This window comes from Dermacentor silvarum, chromosome 7, assembly GCF_013339745.2.
Source record: "Dermacentor silvarum isolate Dsil-2018 chromosome 7, BIME_Dsil_1.4, whole genome shotgun sequence".
Lineage (NCBI taxonomy): Eukaryota > Metazoa > Arthropoda > Arachnida > Ixodida > Ixodidae > Dermacentor > Dermacentor silvarum.
The window spans coordinates 130,003,724-130,021,413 of record NC_051160.1 but is presented as its reverse complement, the minus strand read 5'-3'; the positions used below and the strand labels follow the sequence as shown (position 1 = coordinate 130,021,413).

General features: G+C 49.9%; 1 protein-coding gene across 2 annotated transcripts in view; it reads left to right on the top strand.

The window, feature by feature from the left end:
• LOC125946976 (peptidase M20 domain-containing protein 2-like) overlaps positions 1-16,931 on the top strand; it is a 180,138-nt gene extending 163,207 nt beyond the window's left edge. For both annotated transcript variants that reach the window (XM_049671213.1, XM_049671212.1), the window contains exon 6: positions 16,600-16,931. In XM_049671213.1, coding sequence (XP_049527170.1) covers positions 16,600-16,931 — 332 coding nt within the window. The remainder of the gene's footprint in view (positions 1-16,599) is intronic.
• The last annotated feature ends 759 nt before the right edge of the window (positions 16,932-17,690 follow it).

The window sequence follows — 17,690 nt, the reverse complement described above, 5'->3', positions numbered from 1 at the left end:
AAAGACGCCCAACTCCTGTCACCCTGCGCTACCTCATTTGTCGTTTTATAGTGGCATCCCAAAACCAACCGGCCTACCAATATTTGGTTAACTTCCAACCGCGACAAGATATCCAATTTTAGCACAGAGTGTCATTTGCGAGCGTTAGCGCTGGCACCATCACTTCTTCCCAGGAGCGCGCTAATGTCCCTGTATATGCTCCCATGCATATACAGGAACACTAGAGCACGCGGCAAAACAACGCGTCCTAGAGGAAAGTCTAGGTAACGTTGAGCGAAGCGGGGGAGGGGAAACCAGGCGAAGCGTTGCGGATTAGGAGGGTAGGCGGATGTAGAGCACTGCACGGGCTCGCGCTTACCCGAAAGTCCGAGCCCGGCCCGGCCCGTAGGCCGGGTCGGGCCGGGCCGGGTAGGGCAGTTTTTTCACGGGCTCGGGCACGGCATGTGGTTTTTGACTCGGGCCCGGGCCGGGCTCGGACTTTCTAGTGGTGTGCATGTAACATGCAGCGAGTTATCCTCGCGCGTCTCGAATCTGAAAAATATGTTGCCCCGGCGCAGCTGGAACCTAGCAGTGCAACTCCTGTGTACTTGCCTTTTCTTCTTCCGTTGTATTTTGCGCTGTTTGAACAGAATGTAAAATTCCAGAAAGACCGAAGTCGCCTCAAACCAAAGGACGCCCTTGTATTGCTTACCTAAATCAATGTAATTAATGCTTTCAGCGCGGTGCAAGCGCATTCGCTACTTCCAGATTCTTCAAAGGCGAATTGGTAAAACGATGACGGGTAAGATAAGATAATTCGTCACGCGGCTGAAATATGGCACTGCGTCCATCCATGATTGCACGCATGTTCTCAACCGGCCGCCTTACAGCAGTACATTACGCTGCACCATGGAGGAACGAGAAGCTTTCTTTCTGCATTTACTCCATTCATGCGCTGCGCTCAAGACCGGTCGTAGCTGCGCTTCGGCTAGAGTGTACTAGAATACGGTTGAGGTTGGACGAGTGGCGGGGGGGGGGGGGGGCGCATGCTTTGCAGTGAGGCCCCCGACGTGGAAAAATACTATGGCGGCGCTGCGATAGAAGTGTAATGGGCCACATCAAGAACGCGCCGTTGGAAACTGCTGGCGATACTGCTCGGCAGGGTCCTTCCTACTACTTTGCGCTCTGGTATTTGCCTTCAGACCGCTCAAATGGGGTTCCTAATTGCATATGACATGTATTTATGCCTTAAGAGTAAATTCCTTTCATTCTGTTCTTTATTTTATTTTTTTAACGCCGCTCGGTGGTCTTCTTCGGTCTCGGGCCGGGCCGGGCTCGGGCCTAAGGTAAAGGGATGGCGGGCCGGGCCGGGCGGGTAACGCAAATTATTTCCGGGCCCGGGCTGGGCCCGGGTCTCGCCATAAAGCTTACGGGCGGGCTCGGGCGGGCAGCCCAACGTACAAACGGGCCCGGGCCGGGCTCGGGCTGAAAGAATTGGCCCGTGCAGTGCTCTAGGCGTATGCGCACTGGGTTCACCTCTTAGCGCGCACTGGCAAACATGAACACAGCACACTCTACGACCGCGGACACAGGGCTGTCAAAATGCTGGCGTGCTCCAGCAGCGAGCGAACTGACCATTGTGATGTCTATCACTTCAACGCAAACTGAGCGACGAGAACACAGCACGTACAAAGGTAGGAGCCGTCTGCAAATCGCTTTCAAGATAGGGCGCGCGCGACCCCGCCTGCCCGCCCAAAGTACGCAGTTGCTGTCGGAGTACAAGCGCTTGCGGTAATACTGTTTACTGTACCACAATAATACAGCACACGTCGTTGAGACTTGTATCTCAAACGACTCCGCATATCGCAATGCCTTCACACATCCCTAGTGATATTTATGCTAATGAATACACGTGACATCACCGCATAACTGCCGTCAAGTCATCTCAAGAAGAGTAATTGCGAATTAATTAATGAAAATGTCTACACTAGTCAGCCAACTCACCAATCGCTCGAGTCAATAAAAGTCCGAGCTAGCGCTGCAACGCCGATGCATTTCCGCTGCATACGTCCACACAACGCCCTTCCCGTTGCAGTTTTCGCAATTTGAAATTCCCACAGCTTGGAAATATACAAAGCCAAAGCCTTATCAACTTTTGCGCATTTTTTATGTTACAGAAGAGAGATTACAAACGATATTATTAAAGGTGGAGCAGCGCTGTCAAGCTAGATGCATGGGCGCTGGCGGCAAGGCCGGTTTAGTTCCTTGCGAAGTAGGTATTGGAGACATACGCTGCAAAAGACAATAAGAAAGAACTAAGAAATAAGAAAACACAAAATGCACATGCAAAAAGGGACTACACTGTGAAACAAACATGCACTGTGCGTGGTAAGCCTGCTCAGACAGCATCATGGCGTTAAGAGGCGAACTTTTCAGCGAAAATCGAGCTCAAATGTCATATGCAGCATCTAACAGCAATCCTCGCCCTGAGCTGCCTCTTTTCTAGCACATTTCCAAGAAACCACAATACGGCAATACGGAAGATGTTCACCTGCAAAAAGAATAAAGCTGCTAAAGAAACACTGCGTGATCTGAGCCCCTTACAAACGAGCCCAGGCGAAAACCTCACAGGAAAAGAAAAAAAAATCAACTGTCTGCGTGAAGCAACTAGCAACAGTTCTACATGGTTGAAGCCACACATAAAATAGATTCAAAAACACGAACTGCGTGACAGCTGGTGCGACAATTTAACGGGCTGCGTAAAACCAACAAAACCTGTCTTTGGAAACCTCAGAAGCTATAATATACAACATGATGCACTTGTACAGTCCTGTACCCTAGCTAGAACAACACGATAAAGCATCGGCAATCGGCAGAAACGGTAAGCGGCATTCAGAATCTAAGCGAAATGTCCTTAACCTGCACGCTGCACTGGGGCCCAACCGTGCAAAGCATGGATAAGCTGTGATCAACTTCGTCACTTACCCATGCAAACATTGATCGAGTGGGAAAAAGCACCGACATGACAGAAAAATAAGAAAGCATGAGAAATTGAATTTTCCTCTGAACGGCGGCGTTACATTGCTGCCGTCGCTCCCGCTCATGTTGCCTTAGAAGGGAATGAGTAGAACCGTGTCGCCGCCAAATTTTTGCAGGTATTTGAGCACCCACCAAGCAACCAACAACGATTCTTCAACATGCCTTGAAACTTTGGCCAACACACACATGCCAAGGGTGTTGTTTATTTTGCTCATAAAGCGTGAATCAAACCGAGGAGCACGAGCAATGACGCAGGAAACTACGGCGGACGGCTGCCTCTTTTTCCGAGCGTAGTTTCCAAGGGCGCCACCAGTGGTGCATCCATCGGCGCACACTACCCGTATAGCATTCAACCGGAATTTTGGTTTGTGTTAGGCCATAAGCAGCAGTCGGATCTATAGTACTGCAGTTAATGGAAAAAGGAAGTACTTAAGTAAAATTTGTGACTACTTCATTGAGCTGCTTCATCTTTCGAGTGTGCTACTCTAAATAATCTGGTCTAAATTTAAAATTCGCGGCTCCAAAAATGTTCTTTTTCCTTCGTTAACCTCCATCAAATTCAAAATATTCTTCTCCAAAATCAAGACGTGTCTGCTGCTTGCTGCAAAATCTATTGCGGCTATCCCACTCCTCCTCTGTTCACTTTGTTATCCACAACTGTGCCAAATGCGCCAGCAGTGGGTGCGCTTTTAATTATCTGGAAGAATTTCCAAATGCAGTCTTTGGCTGAGGCGTGGAGTCTACACTGAAAAAATTTCGAGTGCAGCGACATCTAATCACTGACAATAATGAAGGTTGCATAATATCCTCCCATCATGAATACAACACACCAATAACATCCGTGTTTCTTTAAAAAGACGTTTCTTAACCAAGACTTAACTCCTCAGGTTTAAAAACCTAGAAACGACACACAAATTACTTTTCGTTACTGTATATAGCTTTGATGTTCCACAACACAATGTTTATTTATGCCTTATGTATGAACAACTTTACTTGTTAGCGGCGTTAAAACCTCTTCTATCGTGATTTCATATATTGCTTTCGTGTCCAGTGGGCCATTTACTGCTTATATGAATTAGTTGTGTCACTTAGTACACGACCGCGCTCGAATACAGCAGATACGCTGCACTGCTGCCACCGTCGAGCCCTGTTGAAGTTAGTACACTGCAACGCAGTGAGTGTCTTAATATTATAACTCAGATTCCTTTGAATTCTCATGTAACTTTTGTAAACTAGAGCTTCAGGGTTTGATATGTTCTTTTCCATATACATGAATGTATCCCAACTAGCCCAAGTTATAGAGATTACGATGCGTTATAAATTAGATTTTTCTAAAATATATAACTGCAATAACATCAATCAGTATACTGACACAATGATGTGGGGCTCCCGCACCGCGGGACGGCTCCCGCAAAGGTCGGCGCTATGAAAGGCGACGAAGCGCGTAGGCTGCACGCTCTTCTTCTGGCCGGCCATTAAAGAGAAGAGTCTATTTTTTCAAGACTCCGTCTTCGATCTACAATACATTTTCTGGTGGAGGTGCTGGGTACATGCTACCACTCCCAGATCGAACCCCGTCTACAAGCGCAGTACGAAGTCTGGTCGAGCTGACTCCTGTTCAAGTACGGACAAGCCGCCGACTTCAAGGACTGCCACCTGAGTACGAGCATCTACCCAACCGAGTCAGAAGGATGAGTACATCAGTTCCATCTTCTTCCTCGACCGCACCGACTGAGGTCGTCCTTAACCAGCCGCTAATCCCCAAATCCTTCCATGGAGACACCTTCGAGTATGTTGAGGACTGGCTCGATCACTTTGAGCGTGTCGCAGAATTGAACGGCTGGACTCCGGAGAGCAAGCTACGCAGCGCCTACTTTGCCCTCGAGGACTATGCGCGGACATGGTTTGAGAACCGTGAGGCGGCCTTATCAACATGGGACGAATTCCGACGGCAGCTAATCAGCACATATGCCAGCCTCGATCGCAATGAGCGAGCTGAATCTGCAATTCAGGCGAGAGTACAGCGGCCGAACGAAAGCGTCGCAATGGTGTTAAGATGAAAGAATGGCGTTTATTGTCTCAGAACAGACAGCCAACATGGCGGCTTCTTCCTGCCATGTCCCAGCACCGAATGCCCGTTGTGGCTCGGTGCGCCCCCTAGGGTTCCATCTGGTCTTTGAGTGGTGGCGTTAGCTCCCGTCAAAACACTCCTTCCGTCCCAAGTTCGAGTTACGGTGAATACCGTTGCACGGGTCGGCGCGTTCTGACCGACCGCCGAGGCACCGGTGTCTGAGGAACAGCTGGAGCGTCAGCAGGACTTGTAATTTCGTGGTCACTCGGTTCCGCCGGCCAAGGTGGCAAGCTTGTTTGTGCCTCACCCCACAGAGTGGTGGAACGCACTGGCGGCATTGCTTCTCTTTCTTCCAATAATGGCTGCATGAGCGCTTGTGTCTGCTGCTCGTTGTCGCTGCCTCTTCCCAAAGTGGGCAACTCCTTTGTGCCTCTGAGGCGGAGCCGCAGGTGGTCTGCATGTCGGTTCCACACTGTGCCATCTGCCAGCTGCACCTCAGTTGATGATGAACTGGTGTCTCCTCCGATGACTGCAGGCACCCATCTGGGTCCTGGCCTGAAGTTTCTTGCCCAGACAGTGTCGCCAACCTGGGGAGAACTGGTTCTTTTCTGGCTGCAGAATCGCTGCGCACCTTCTGCTGTAATTGACGGAATTGTACCTTGCTGCCCAAGTCTGGCTTCAGCAAATCTAACGCTGTCTTGAGCCGTCGACCCATCAATAGTTCTGCCGGGGAACGACCGGTGAGGGCACGGGTGTGCTTCTGTATGCTAACAAAACTCTAGCAACTCGACACTCAAAATCCTCAGGCTGCGTCTTCTTGAGTTTGTCCTTTACAGTTTGTACCACCCTCTTAGTATCCATTGGATGCCGGATGGTATGGTGGGATCAAAATAGGACGCACGCCATTACGAGTCAAGAACGACATGTAGGTTGCACTTGTGAAGGCAGGTCCATTGTCACTCACTATGACGTCTGGTAATCCATGGCAAGCAAATATCTTGCGGAGGCACGCAATTGTTGCCTCCGTCGGCGGTGACGCCACTCGGACCACTTCCACCTATTTAGAGTATGCATCCACGTGTACTAAGAAGTACACACCTTGAAACGGCCCCCCAAAATCAGCGTGTAGACGAGACCACGCTCGCTCAGGGAGCGGCCATGGCGCCTGCTGTATTGCCTTGGGAGCTTTCCGATACACCTGGCAGACCTTTCACCTGCCCACCTTCGTAGCAATGTCCTCATCAATGTCCGGCCACCACACATGACTTCAGGCCACTAACTTCATTTTCTCGACTCCAGGATGGCTCTCATGCAGAAGGTCCAACACTACTGCTCTTAGTGATACCGGAACAACCACCCGGCTTCCTCGTAGCACACAGCCCTCCATCACCGACAATTCCTTCATTCGGTTTGCAAAAGGCCGCCACTCTTACCCTGGTGGCAAGTGTTCTCCAGACCACAATGCCACATGCAAGGGAGCTAACACTGGGTCCTGATCAGTTTCCGACTCCACTACAGCTGCTGAGAGGAAACCTGGGTATGCACCTTCCAACATGAACACATCCTGAATACTAGAATCCTCCAGTGGTGCCTTAGCAAGCGGCAGTCGACTCAAAGCGTCTGCATTTCCCAATCTCGCTCCTGATCTGTAGTATAATCTGTAGTTGTAGCCGCTCAATGTCAGAGCCCACCTCAGCACTCTTCGCGAACTTTGAAGGGGTATGCGGCTCTCACGACCGAACAGTGCCAGTAACAGTTTGTGGTCGGTGAAAATTTCAAATGATCTTCCCCACACAAATTGGTGGAACTTAAGCACACCGAACACCACTGCCAGCGCCTCCTTATCCAACTGGCTGTAGTTCTTTTCAGCTGCTGTCAATCGCCTTGATGCAAGCACCACAGGCTTCTCCTCTCCGCACTGCAGCCGATGTGCCAATACAGCTCCAATGCCATAAGGCGATGCATCACAACACAGTAATAGAGGTAACTTGGGGTCATAATAAACTAACACCTCTGCAGATGTCAGTAACTGCTTTCTTTGCGTAAATGCTGCTTCCTATTTGGCCCCCCAGTGCCATGACGTCTCTTTTTGAGAAAAACGTACAATGGGTGCAACACAGTTGATAAGTTCGGCAGAAATCTTCGGTAAAAATTGAGGAGATTGAGGTAGCTCTGCAACTCCCGTGTGTCCGATGGGGCCGGTGCTCGTACGATGGCCTCGATCTTCTCAGGTGCTGGGTGCAGGCCATGCTTATCGATGACATATCCCAGGTACTCCACGCTTGTTGTCTCGAACACGCATTTTTGGAGCTTCAACCTTAACCCTGCGCCACTCAGTCGCCGCAGCTCTTCTTCCAAATTGTTACGGTGGTCCTCTTCGGAGACCCCAGACACCAGTATGTCGTCGAAATACATGACAGTCCGGCAGCAATCGCGAAGCAGACTCTCCATTTTGCGCTGGAAAATTGCAGTTGCTGATGCCACTCCGAATGGCAGTCGGTTGTACTGAAAAAGTCCTTGCTGTGTGTTGATGGTCACCAATTTCTTAGACTTCTCATCCAACTCCACTTGCTGGTATGCATCCCGAAGATCCAACTTTGAGAACATCACGCCTCCCGCCAGTTGTGCCCAGATTTCTTCTACCCAAGGCACCGGGTACGCCTCGATATCTGCTTCCCGGTTTACCGTAACCTTGAAGTCTCCGCACAATCGGATTTTTCCGCCCTTCTTCAAAACTGGAACCAACGGTGCCGCCCATTCCGCGGTCCGCACATGGCCTGAGGATACCTTCTCGCTGCAACCGCTGTAGTTCCTGCGCCACCATGTCCTGCAGAGCAAATGGTATTGGTCTTGGCCTGAAGAATCGTGGTTTCATGTCCTCTGGCACTCTTATCTTGGCTTTCACTCCAGCAAGGTTACCGAGACCTTCTGAAAACACATTAGGAAATCGGCTTATCAGGTCTTTCACGTCATCGACCGAGTGCACATTCAGCAGACTGTCGAGCGGCATACCAAAAGCTTTCGCCCAGTTTCTCCCTAGCAGGGCCCGCGTACCGCTCTTGACGACGAACAATGGCAGTCGAGCGTGCTTTCCCCCGAATTTGGCCAGCACTGTCGCTTTCCCCCCGACCGCGAATAAATGGCCGAAGTAGCCTCTCAGTTTGAGATCGGAATTTTCCAGCACCATCCTTGGAAACAGCGTCGTGAACTCCGCTTCGGCAATCACCGAGTAGACGGCCCCCGCATCAACTTCCATGCGCAGCGACTGACCTTCCACGAGTACCGTGGCACAAATAGGGCGCACCTTCGGCTCCAGAACATTCACAGCGTCAGACTGTGGAACAGCGATATTCGTCGACCCGCCCTCTATCGCCCACAGATTTCCAACGTCTGTCTACCCAATTTCTTGGTCGGATGCCGCGTCTGCCGGTTCCACGACCTTCACCGCACGCCTAGGTTGATATCTCGCCAGTCCGACTCCCTGCCGTCCACCTTTATGTTCCGTGTCCTGCAGCTTTGCTCCAGCTTCTTGTCCACTTGCGCATTTCTTTGCTGCATGGCCTCTCTTCTGACAGCAATAACACCGCATATTTCGGAACTTGCACGACCGCTCGTGGTGCCGCCCGCTGCATCGATAACAATCACCGACAACCTTGCCAGTTCTTGATAGTCGGTTAATGGCCACTCGGTCCACCTGGCCGGTCATTATTTTCGCGCCCGAAACGGCGGCTTCCATGCTGGCAGCGATCTTGACAGCGCGGTCCAGTGTTAGTTCAGATTCTTCTAGCAGGCGCCGTCTCATTGCATCGGCCCGAATACCATGTACGATTCGGTCTCTCAGGTTGTTTTCTAATTCCCTGCCGAACGCACAAGGGTCTGCCAACTTACACAGCTCCGCAACGAAGTCCTTGACCGCTTCGCCATCCCTTTGTATGGGGCACTGAAATTGATACCACTGTAGTATCCGTGACGGCTTCGGTGCGTAATGGTTTTAAACAGCTGAAGACCTTCGTGAGCGGAACATCACTTGGTCGTCGAGGTGCCAGTAATTGTCGCAGCAACGAGGAGATCGGTCGTCCACACTAACTCAAAAACACCGCACGCTGCTTGTCAACCGATCGCTGTTTTGGCGATGAAGTGTTGCTCCAGCACTTCCACGTACTCCTCCCAATCGTGTCCTTCCCCTGTAAACGGCTCCAATTTCACAATCACGACTGGTCGCCTCTTAACGCCCGGCTCTAAACTTGGTTAATCCTCGTCGCCAGTTGTTAAGATGTAACAATGGCGTTTATTGTCTCAGTACAGACAGCCAACATGGCGGCTTCTTCCTGCCACGTCCCAGCGCCGAATGCCCGTTGTGACTCGGTGCGCCCCTGGGGTTCCATCTGGTCTTTCAGTTGTGGCGCTAGCTTCCGTCACAACAAATGGTTGTCGAAGATATGTGCCGACTTTTCCGACGCGCGGATCCGTCCATGCCGGAAGAAAAGAAGCTAAGGCACTTGATGCGCGGTGTCAAGCAAGAGTTATTCGGTGGCCTAATACGCAACCCACCAAAGACCGCTGCAGAGTTTCTCGCGGAAGCCATATCAATGGAAAAGGCATTGCAGTAGCGAACAAGGCTGCTACAACCGCGACGTGTCGACCCCATTGCGTGACCCTCTCGCTATACCTTTTGACAATACCGACGCCTTGCGGGAGCTCATTAGGCTTGTTGTTCGAGAAGAGCCTCCAAAACCTTCAGGTGGCTCCGGCATCGGTACCGCGACTCGCTCTGGCTGAGGTCATCCGGGAGGAAATCAGGCAGGCAGCCCAAGTCCCAGAGCGAAGCGAAACACCACAGCCCGAGACACGGCAGCCACAGCCTCGCATGTCATATGCGGAAGTTGCGCGAAGTTCGCTGTCCCCGACTTTTCACGGTATGAACGACGTCCCGGACTTTCATGGTGTGCGCTCCGTGGAACAAGCAACCATCGACTTCAGGCCTCGCCACACGCCATTCATGGCTGAAGCCCGACCATCCCGCAAGAGCGACGTATGACGCGCTGCAGACCGGAGGCCCTTGTGTTTTCATTGCGGTGAAGCCGATCACCTCTACAGGGCATGTCCTTACCGCCGAGCTGGGCTCCGTGGATTTTCACTGAATGCGCCGTGGCCGCGCAATGGCGAACGCCTATGGAGATTGAAGCCTACCTCACGGACGCCAGCACCTCGTTTGCCCCACGATTCCGTGACACCCGGTCACCGTCATCCGCCCGACACAGGTCTTCCAGCACCCTCTTCACGCCGAGTGCAACAAGGCGTCGCTCACCCAGCCCTGCTTCCCGGGAAAACTAAGTCCAGTGACCTGCGGAGGTCACTGGACTTAGTTTGAAGCTGAAAATCCTCCACTACGATGACCGCGATATGAAGCAATTGATACGCAGAGAAATCAGTGCAGTTCGGGGTCAGTATCTTGCGACGTACCAGATACCATAGGTGACCACGAAGTCACGGCGTTGATCGACACCGGTGCGGACACATCTGTTATGAGCCAGAATCTCGCGCGTATACTGAACAAAGTTTCGACGAAATGGGCCGGAACTCAGATTCGTACCGCAGGAGGGCACCTCATAACTCCAATGGGCCGGTGGACGGCACGAGTCAACATTCGCGGTTTGACGTACATCGTCGACTTCGTCATTCTTCCTGAATGTTCAAAGGATATTATACTCGGCATGGATTTCCTTCAGGCGAACGATGCCATCATCGACCTGCAAGAGTCTAGAGTCAGCTTCGCTGCTACACAAGCCATAGCGAACAGCAATGACACCAACCGTGACATCGCGCTTCGCGTTGCCGACGATCACGTCAGGTTGCCACCCAAGAGCAGCGCGCTTACTCTTGTCCAATGTGACATGGAGGACGACGCCAAAGGAATTGCTGAGGCAAACATCACCCTGCTTCTTGAGCGCCACATTTGCATAGCCAGAGGGCTTCTTCAGGTGTGAAACAGATATTCAGTCGTTTTGCTAACAAACTTTAGCAATGAGTATCGGCATGTACCAAGACAAATGACAATCGCATTTCTTCGCGAAATCATTGATGTTACTGATATTGGCACATGGAAAATCGCATCGTCTCAACAATCTGAGTTACCCAGCCTAAAAGAACGGATTCACGTTAACACTGCTCTGCCAGACCATCAGAAAGACTGTCTACTGAGTCTCGTGAATGAATTTGCCGAGTGTTTTTCAACGTCGTCCAAAGTACGGCGCACGTCCATCACAAAGCACCGCATTATTACGGACGACTCCGCACGTGCTGTTCGCCAGCATCCTCACAGAGTGTCTCCAGTGGAAAGGAAAGCGATCAAGCAGCAGGTGAAATAGATGCTCCAAGACGATGTGATGCAGCCGTCCACAAGCCCGTGGGCCTCCCCTGTATTGTTAGTCAGAAAGAAAGACAACACACTACGTTTCTGTGTAGATTACAGAAAGTTGAACAGTGTCACCAAGCACAATGTTTATCCATTGCCACGCATCGACGACGCATTGAATCGTCTACAACATGCCAAGTTTTTTTTTTTCTTCGTTAGATCTTAAATCCAGGTATTGGCAAATCGAAGTTCATGAACTGGATCGCGAAAAAACAGCGTTTGTGACACCTGACGGGGTTTATGAGTTCAAAGTTCGCCCCTTCGGTCTCTGTTCCGCACCTGCCACCTTCCAGCGGATGATGGATACCGTGCTTGCTGAACTTAAATGGCATACCTGCCTCGTATACTTGGACGACGTCGTCGTGTTTTCGAGCATGTTTGACGAACATCTCGCACGACTCGAGAGCGTCCTCGCTGCGATCCGTACTGCCGACCTCACCATCAAGCCTGAAAAATGCTACTTCGGGTTCCAAGAGCTCAAATTTCTTGGCCATGTCGCTGGTCCTAAAGGCGTCCGACCAGACCCTGACAAGTTAGCTGCCGTCGCCTAGTTTTCACCACCCACAGACAAGAAGGCTTTCTAACACTTCCTTGGTTTGTGCGCCTATTATAGACGCTTCTTCGAGGGATTCTCTAGAATTGCTGAGCCTTTTACACGACTTAGACGTGACGATGTGCCTTTCATTTGGGCGGACGAGCAGCAGCAGTCGTTCAATGAATTGCGCCAGCGTTTTCAAGCTGCCCGAATAGTTTCTCATTTCGACGAAGGCGCAGACACAGAAATCCATACTGTACAGACAGTATAAATTTCTGTGCGCAAATCCGTACAGACCAGTAATGTGGGTCTCGGCGCAGTTCTTGTGCAGTGACAAGATGGTGCGGAACGCACCATATGCAAGCCACAGTCTCTCCAAGGCTGAGAAAAACTATTCAACCGCTGAAAAAGAATGCTTAGCGGTTGTGTGGGCAATTAGTAAATTCCGACCCTACTTGTGCGGTAGACCCTTTAAGGCTGTCAGCGATCACCACGCCCTGTGCTGGCTTGCCAACCTCAAGGATCCTTCAGGCAGACTAGTCCGTTGGAGCCTACGCTTACAAGAGTACATTACCGTTGTCTACCGACCTGGAAGCAAGCACTGCGACGCTGACTGTGTCACGCGCACCGCTCCCTACGACATCATCGGACCATGACTATGACTTCCCATTTGTCGGCGTTGTCGACGCTGTAGAGATGGCTGAGCACCAGTGCGCTGACCCTGAGCTGCTGCCGCTGATCGAGCACCTTCAAGGAGTTGAAGATAATTTACCTCGCTCGCTCGTGCGCGGCTTATCATCGTAATGTTTGCACAACAATGTCCTTTACAGGAAAAACTGCGGAATAAGCGGTCCAAATACGTACCTCCTTGTCGTTTTGCAAGCCTGCCATGATGAGCCATGCGCGGGACACCTGCAATTCGCTAAGACATTAGCAAGGATACGACAGAAGTATTACTGGCCCCGGCTTTTTTTTCTTCTGTGCAACGGTACGTAAAGACCTGCCGCGATTGTCAGCGCCGCAAGAAACCTCCCTTTAAACCGGCTGGCTTTCTCCACCCTGTGGACCCTCCTCAAGCACCGTTCCAACAAACACGAATGGATCTACTTGGGCCATTCCCAGTGACCTCTTCGCGCAACAGATGGATAGTCGTCGCTACCGACTGCTGAACCCGGTATGCCGAAACCAAAGCTATTCCGCAAGGAAACTCGTATCATGTGGCCAAGTTCTTCGTCCACTACATCGTCCAACGACATGGTGCACCGTCTGTTATCATCACGGATCATGGTGCAGCATTTACAGCCGAACTTATGCAGGACGTTCTCCAGTTGACACATAGCTAGCTCTCACCGCAAGAGCACTGCCTATCACCCTCAAACCAATGTATTAACGGAACGTCTGAACAGAACGCTGGCTGATATGTTCTCCATGTATGTCGACATAGAGCACAAAATGTGGGACGAGATTTTACCCTATGTAACCTTTGCGTATAACACTGCTGTACAGGAGACTACACAGTTTACGCCGTTCGAACTTGTATACAGGCGCCACGTCACCTCAACACTTGACGCCATGCTACCTGTGGCTGATAATAGCCCGGCCAGCGAAAACGTGGATGAGTTTGTACACAGAGCTGACGAAGCCCGCCAGCTTGCTCGGCATCATCATCAGCCAACAGCATACCGACACCCTTCGATACAACCAGGATCGACGCGACGTCCATTACAATACCGGCGACTGCGTGTGCGTCTGGACGTCCATCCGTCGCCGTGGACTCTCGGAAAAGTTGCTCCGCCGGTATTTCGGTCCCTACAAGCTTACACGCCGCCTCAGTGACGTAACCTACGAAGTCTTCCCCTGCAGTTCCGACCCCGGTTCGCTCCGTCGTCGTCCTCACGCTGAAGTTGTTCATGTAGTGCGCATGAAACCAAAATATAGTCCATGGCCGTCCAGAGGGCCCGTGAAAGAGCGGAGAGGCTTGGCCTCCCGATTCCGACATGGGAGCAGCCAGTGGCGAGCCGGGGGCCCCAACGGGTCTCCGCCGGCTAGTCCCTCAGGACCTCAATAAAAGTTCATTGTCTGTCTGTCTGTCTGTCTGTCTGTCTGTCTTGTCTTGTCTTGTCTTGTCTTGTCTGTCTGTCTGTCTGTCTGTCTGTCTGTCTGTCTGTCTGTCTGTCTGTCTGTCTGTCTGTCTGTCTGTCTGTCTGTCTGTCTGTCTGTCTGTCTGTCTGTCTGTCTGTCTGTCTGTCTGTCTGTCTGTCTGTCTGTCTGTCTGCCTGCGCGTACGTGGACGCCCAGATGCACCTGAGGAGCTCCATTTCTTGTCGTGGCTGAAGGAACTTTTTCACGCGACCAAGTCGGTCGCTTATCGCACGGGGGCGCCATGAAAGACGACGAAGCGCGTAGGCTGCACGCTCTTGTTCTGGCCCGTCATTAAAGAGAAGCGTCTATTCTTTCCGTCTTCGATCTGCGTTACAATATCAACCAATGAAGTTATATGGCTGAAAACTGATTTGGGTTTCCAAGGTGATGATATAGACAAGTTGGAATTGCGAAATCATGCCACGCTTTCTGCGAAGAATTACAAAGGAATGAAAATGAGTATGTATAGTGGACCTTCATCCAACCAGTATTTATCACACGTATATTTTCGCATGGTTGATTGGCGGTGTTGAATCGTCTTTATAGGGCCGTCATTTTACATATGCGTGCGTGTTTGTGAATAAAGATCGCTAGGAAGACAGCTCCGCAGTGTAAGTTTACGTTTGCGCATTTTCTGCAAAACTCTACGCTGATATCGAGTGATTGATTTCAAACTTTGGTCAGGCTCTCAGCCAGCTGCCATTTTTGCCTGCATGGTTCCGGAATCAATGATAAACGAGATTCTAAAGCGTGCCTTGCCTGCAATAAAGGAGTTTCTGCAGAGGCGTGGACTCACTTCTGGGTGTAAAAGTTCAGAGAAGCACCACAAACAACGGTGACAAGTTCTTTATTCAACGATATTGGTAAAAAACATTTCGATTCTGCTGGGAAATTTTACCCTTATCAACTCTCACCGGTCCTTATCAACCCGCATGTGCACCGAAGGTGTTGCAATACCACCACTACATTTGCTTAGGGGGGTATGCAATGCTTCGTTCATGGTTCAGATGCTTGTTTTGACCTTGTTCGTTATTGAAACGTATGTTGTTGTGTGTGTTTATTGGTGATTTCAATGAATGTATTCACTGTTCGCTTCACTTTGCTGAGCGCTTGTAGCCTCTGCCTCACGTGGGCTTTTGCATTTCTGCTTGCTTACGAGGGTATAAGCCATTGCTTACATGGGTATGAGCCATTGTGTAGGGGGATATGAGCCATTGCATTCGTCTTACCTGTCGGATAGGATTCTCGTTCGGTAGGCATAGAAATGCTTACGCATTTGAAACCAAGCGGCAATAAGGTCTAAATCTTCTTGTAGAGTTGTCAGAATGAAAACACTGGTCACTCTGCTTGTATGCCGAGAAATTTGGTAATACTATTGTAATTCTGATTATAATCCATTACGGCACTACTACAAAGTTTCCTACAAAAGTTACTAGGGAAATATCTCGCGCTAGTGTCTACAGGAGTTGCAGGCATGGTAGTTCACCCAGCATGAGAATGATGGTTGGTGAATGGATTTGTCTAAACTTCAACCTTTCGGATTCAAACGACTTTGTGACGCTACAGAGCGATCACTTTTAATAAAATAGTGATTTTTACATGCAAAAAGTTGCAATTACTGTGCATGTGGGAATAAATTTATTATCTTGATGGGCTCTGAAACGCGTGTTTGCTTGCAGTTTATGAAATAAAGCGTAATAGGGAGGTGTCCAAATCTATGCCCTAGCGACGATTCTTTCTGGGTAACAGAAGCAGATTTCAAAGGCTAGGCTTATACTAACCAATACTAACTAACCGTCGAAAGTGTTTGCGGAGCTGGAAACGCGCCTATCTCGTATCATCTATAAGTAATTCTACAAGTAACGTATCAAGCCCTGAGCATGAATTTTCCACAAATTCGTGCGTTATGACCATCATCCCCCGACTATCCTAAATATCGCAGCACCAGTGTTTCTTCTATAGCGTTTTGCATGGTGAGAAGTGTTTATGTGCAACACAAGAATGTGGAAAAAGCAATGAACGGGAAGTGCAAGCATAAATAGACCAGAAAGAAAGTAAGTGCATCTATTTAACTACAGCAAAAGCAGACCCACATAAAAAAAGTAAAAACAGACATACATAAAAAAGTTAAATTAAAAGAACAAAGTCGCTGCGGCGGTTAAACTTTGCCGGTGCACTTCATGTTTCCTTCGTTCCACTACAGAACTGGGATGAACTTATGCGGAACGTATCGGATCATAAGTGTAACTGGACCACCTTTGACAAAGACAGGTCCACCTATCGAAATGTTGACCAGCCTTCCCCAGGCTTTTTATCCCTGTTTATATAACTTGTATACCACATTAGGATTGTAGTAATATTTATAATAAACTGTGTGGCCACTACCACCATTCTTGTCACGGCCTCTCAAATATGCAGGGCTGACCTTCATCGATGACTACGTGAAAAAGCTAACAGTCAGCGGAGCGTCTACGGACTGTGGCAATGTGTCCCATCGCGTGCCCACCTTGCACGCCGTGTACAGCGTCGGGTCGAAGGAGAAGGTGCGGGGACCGGCCAACCACACTCATCAGTTCGCAACCCTGGCTGGCTCCGAGGAGGCCCAGTCACCGACTCTGAGAACGGCCAAAGTGCTGGCACTAACCGTGCTCGACCTGTTGACGGACGCAGAGCTGATGCGCAAAGCGCAGGCAGAGTTCGCTGCTCTTCAGCTCCAGTCAGACGCTGAGCTGCAAGCAATGACGCAGTGAATAAACTGACTCACCCTTCGGCATCAACATCCATTTCACTGGAAGTATTACGCCTTCACCAATCATGACAAGCTCTCCGAGATATTGCCCTCGTGGTCCCATCTCGCAAGCTTAGTTCAAATCAGTCAAAATGTGTTACAGGATGTTCTTTTTGAAGCGTACCTTGCTGGACGAACCTATTTGGTGATCTAGGATCACCATGGTGGGAATAAAACGTTATTCAAACAGGACTAAATACCATACGGAAATACGTCGATACACGGGGGCCGTAATGTTCCCAACAGCAATCAGAATATGTCGTCATTAGTGACAGCGTCAGCAAGCCAGCCAAAGAACCTAATAACGTAATAACACTTCCAATGCAACACGCAGCTTTACCTCAGCGAGAATATCACAAGAATCCTCGTTTTTTTCCCTCTGCAGGACAATGGCAAAACAGCTACATGCGTGCAGAAGCTAACTGTGGAACTTGAGCCGATCCTTGCTATGACACGTAGAATAACTAAACATAAGAAAAGTATGAAATAACCTAGCTGCATAAGGTTATAGAAATACTTACTTTTTTGAGGAATACGTGCTACCTAACGTAACATTACCAACACGCAACGCGAAAAGATAGACATCATAATTATGAAGTGTCCTTGATTTTCCCTGTGAGTTCCTAAGATTGCGCCAAAATAAAATTGAAGCAACCGGCATCTTCAACTAGAAGACAGAATAGGCATCCATAAAATGTTACGACTTCAATCATCTGATTAG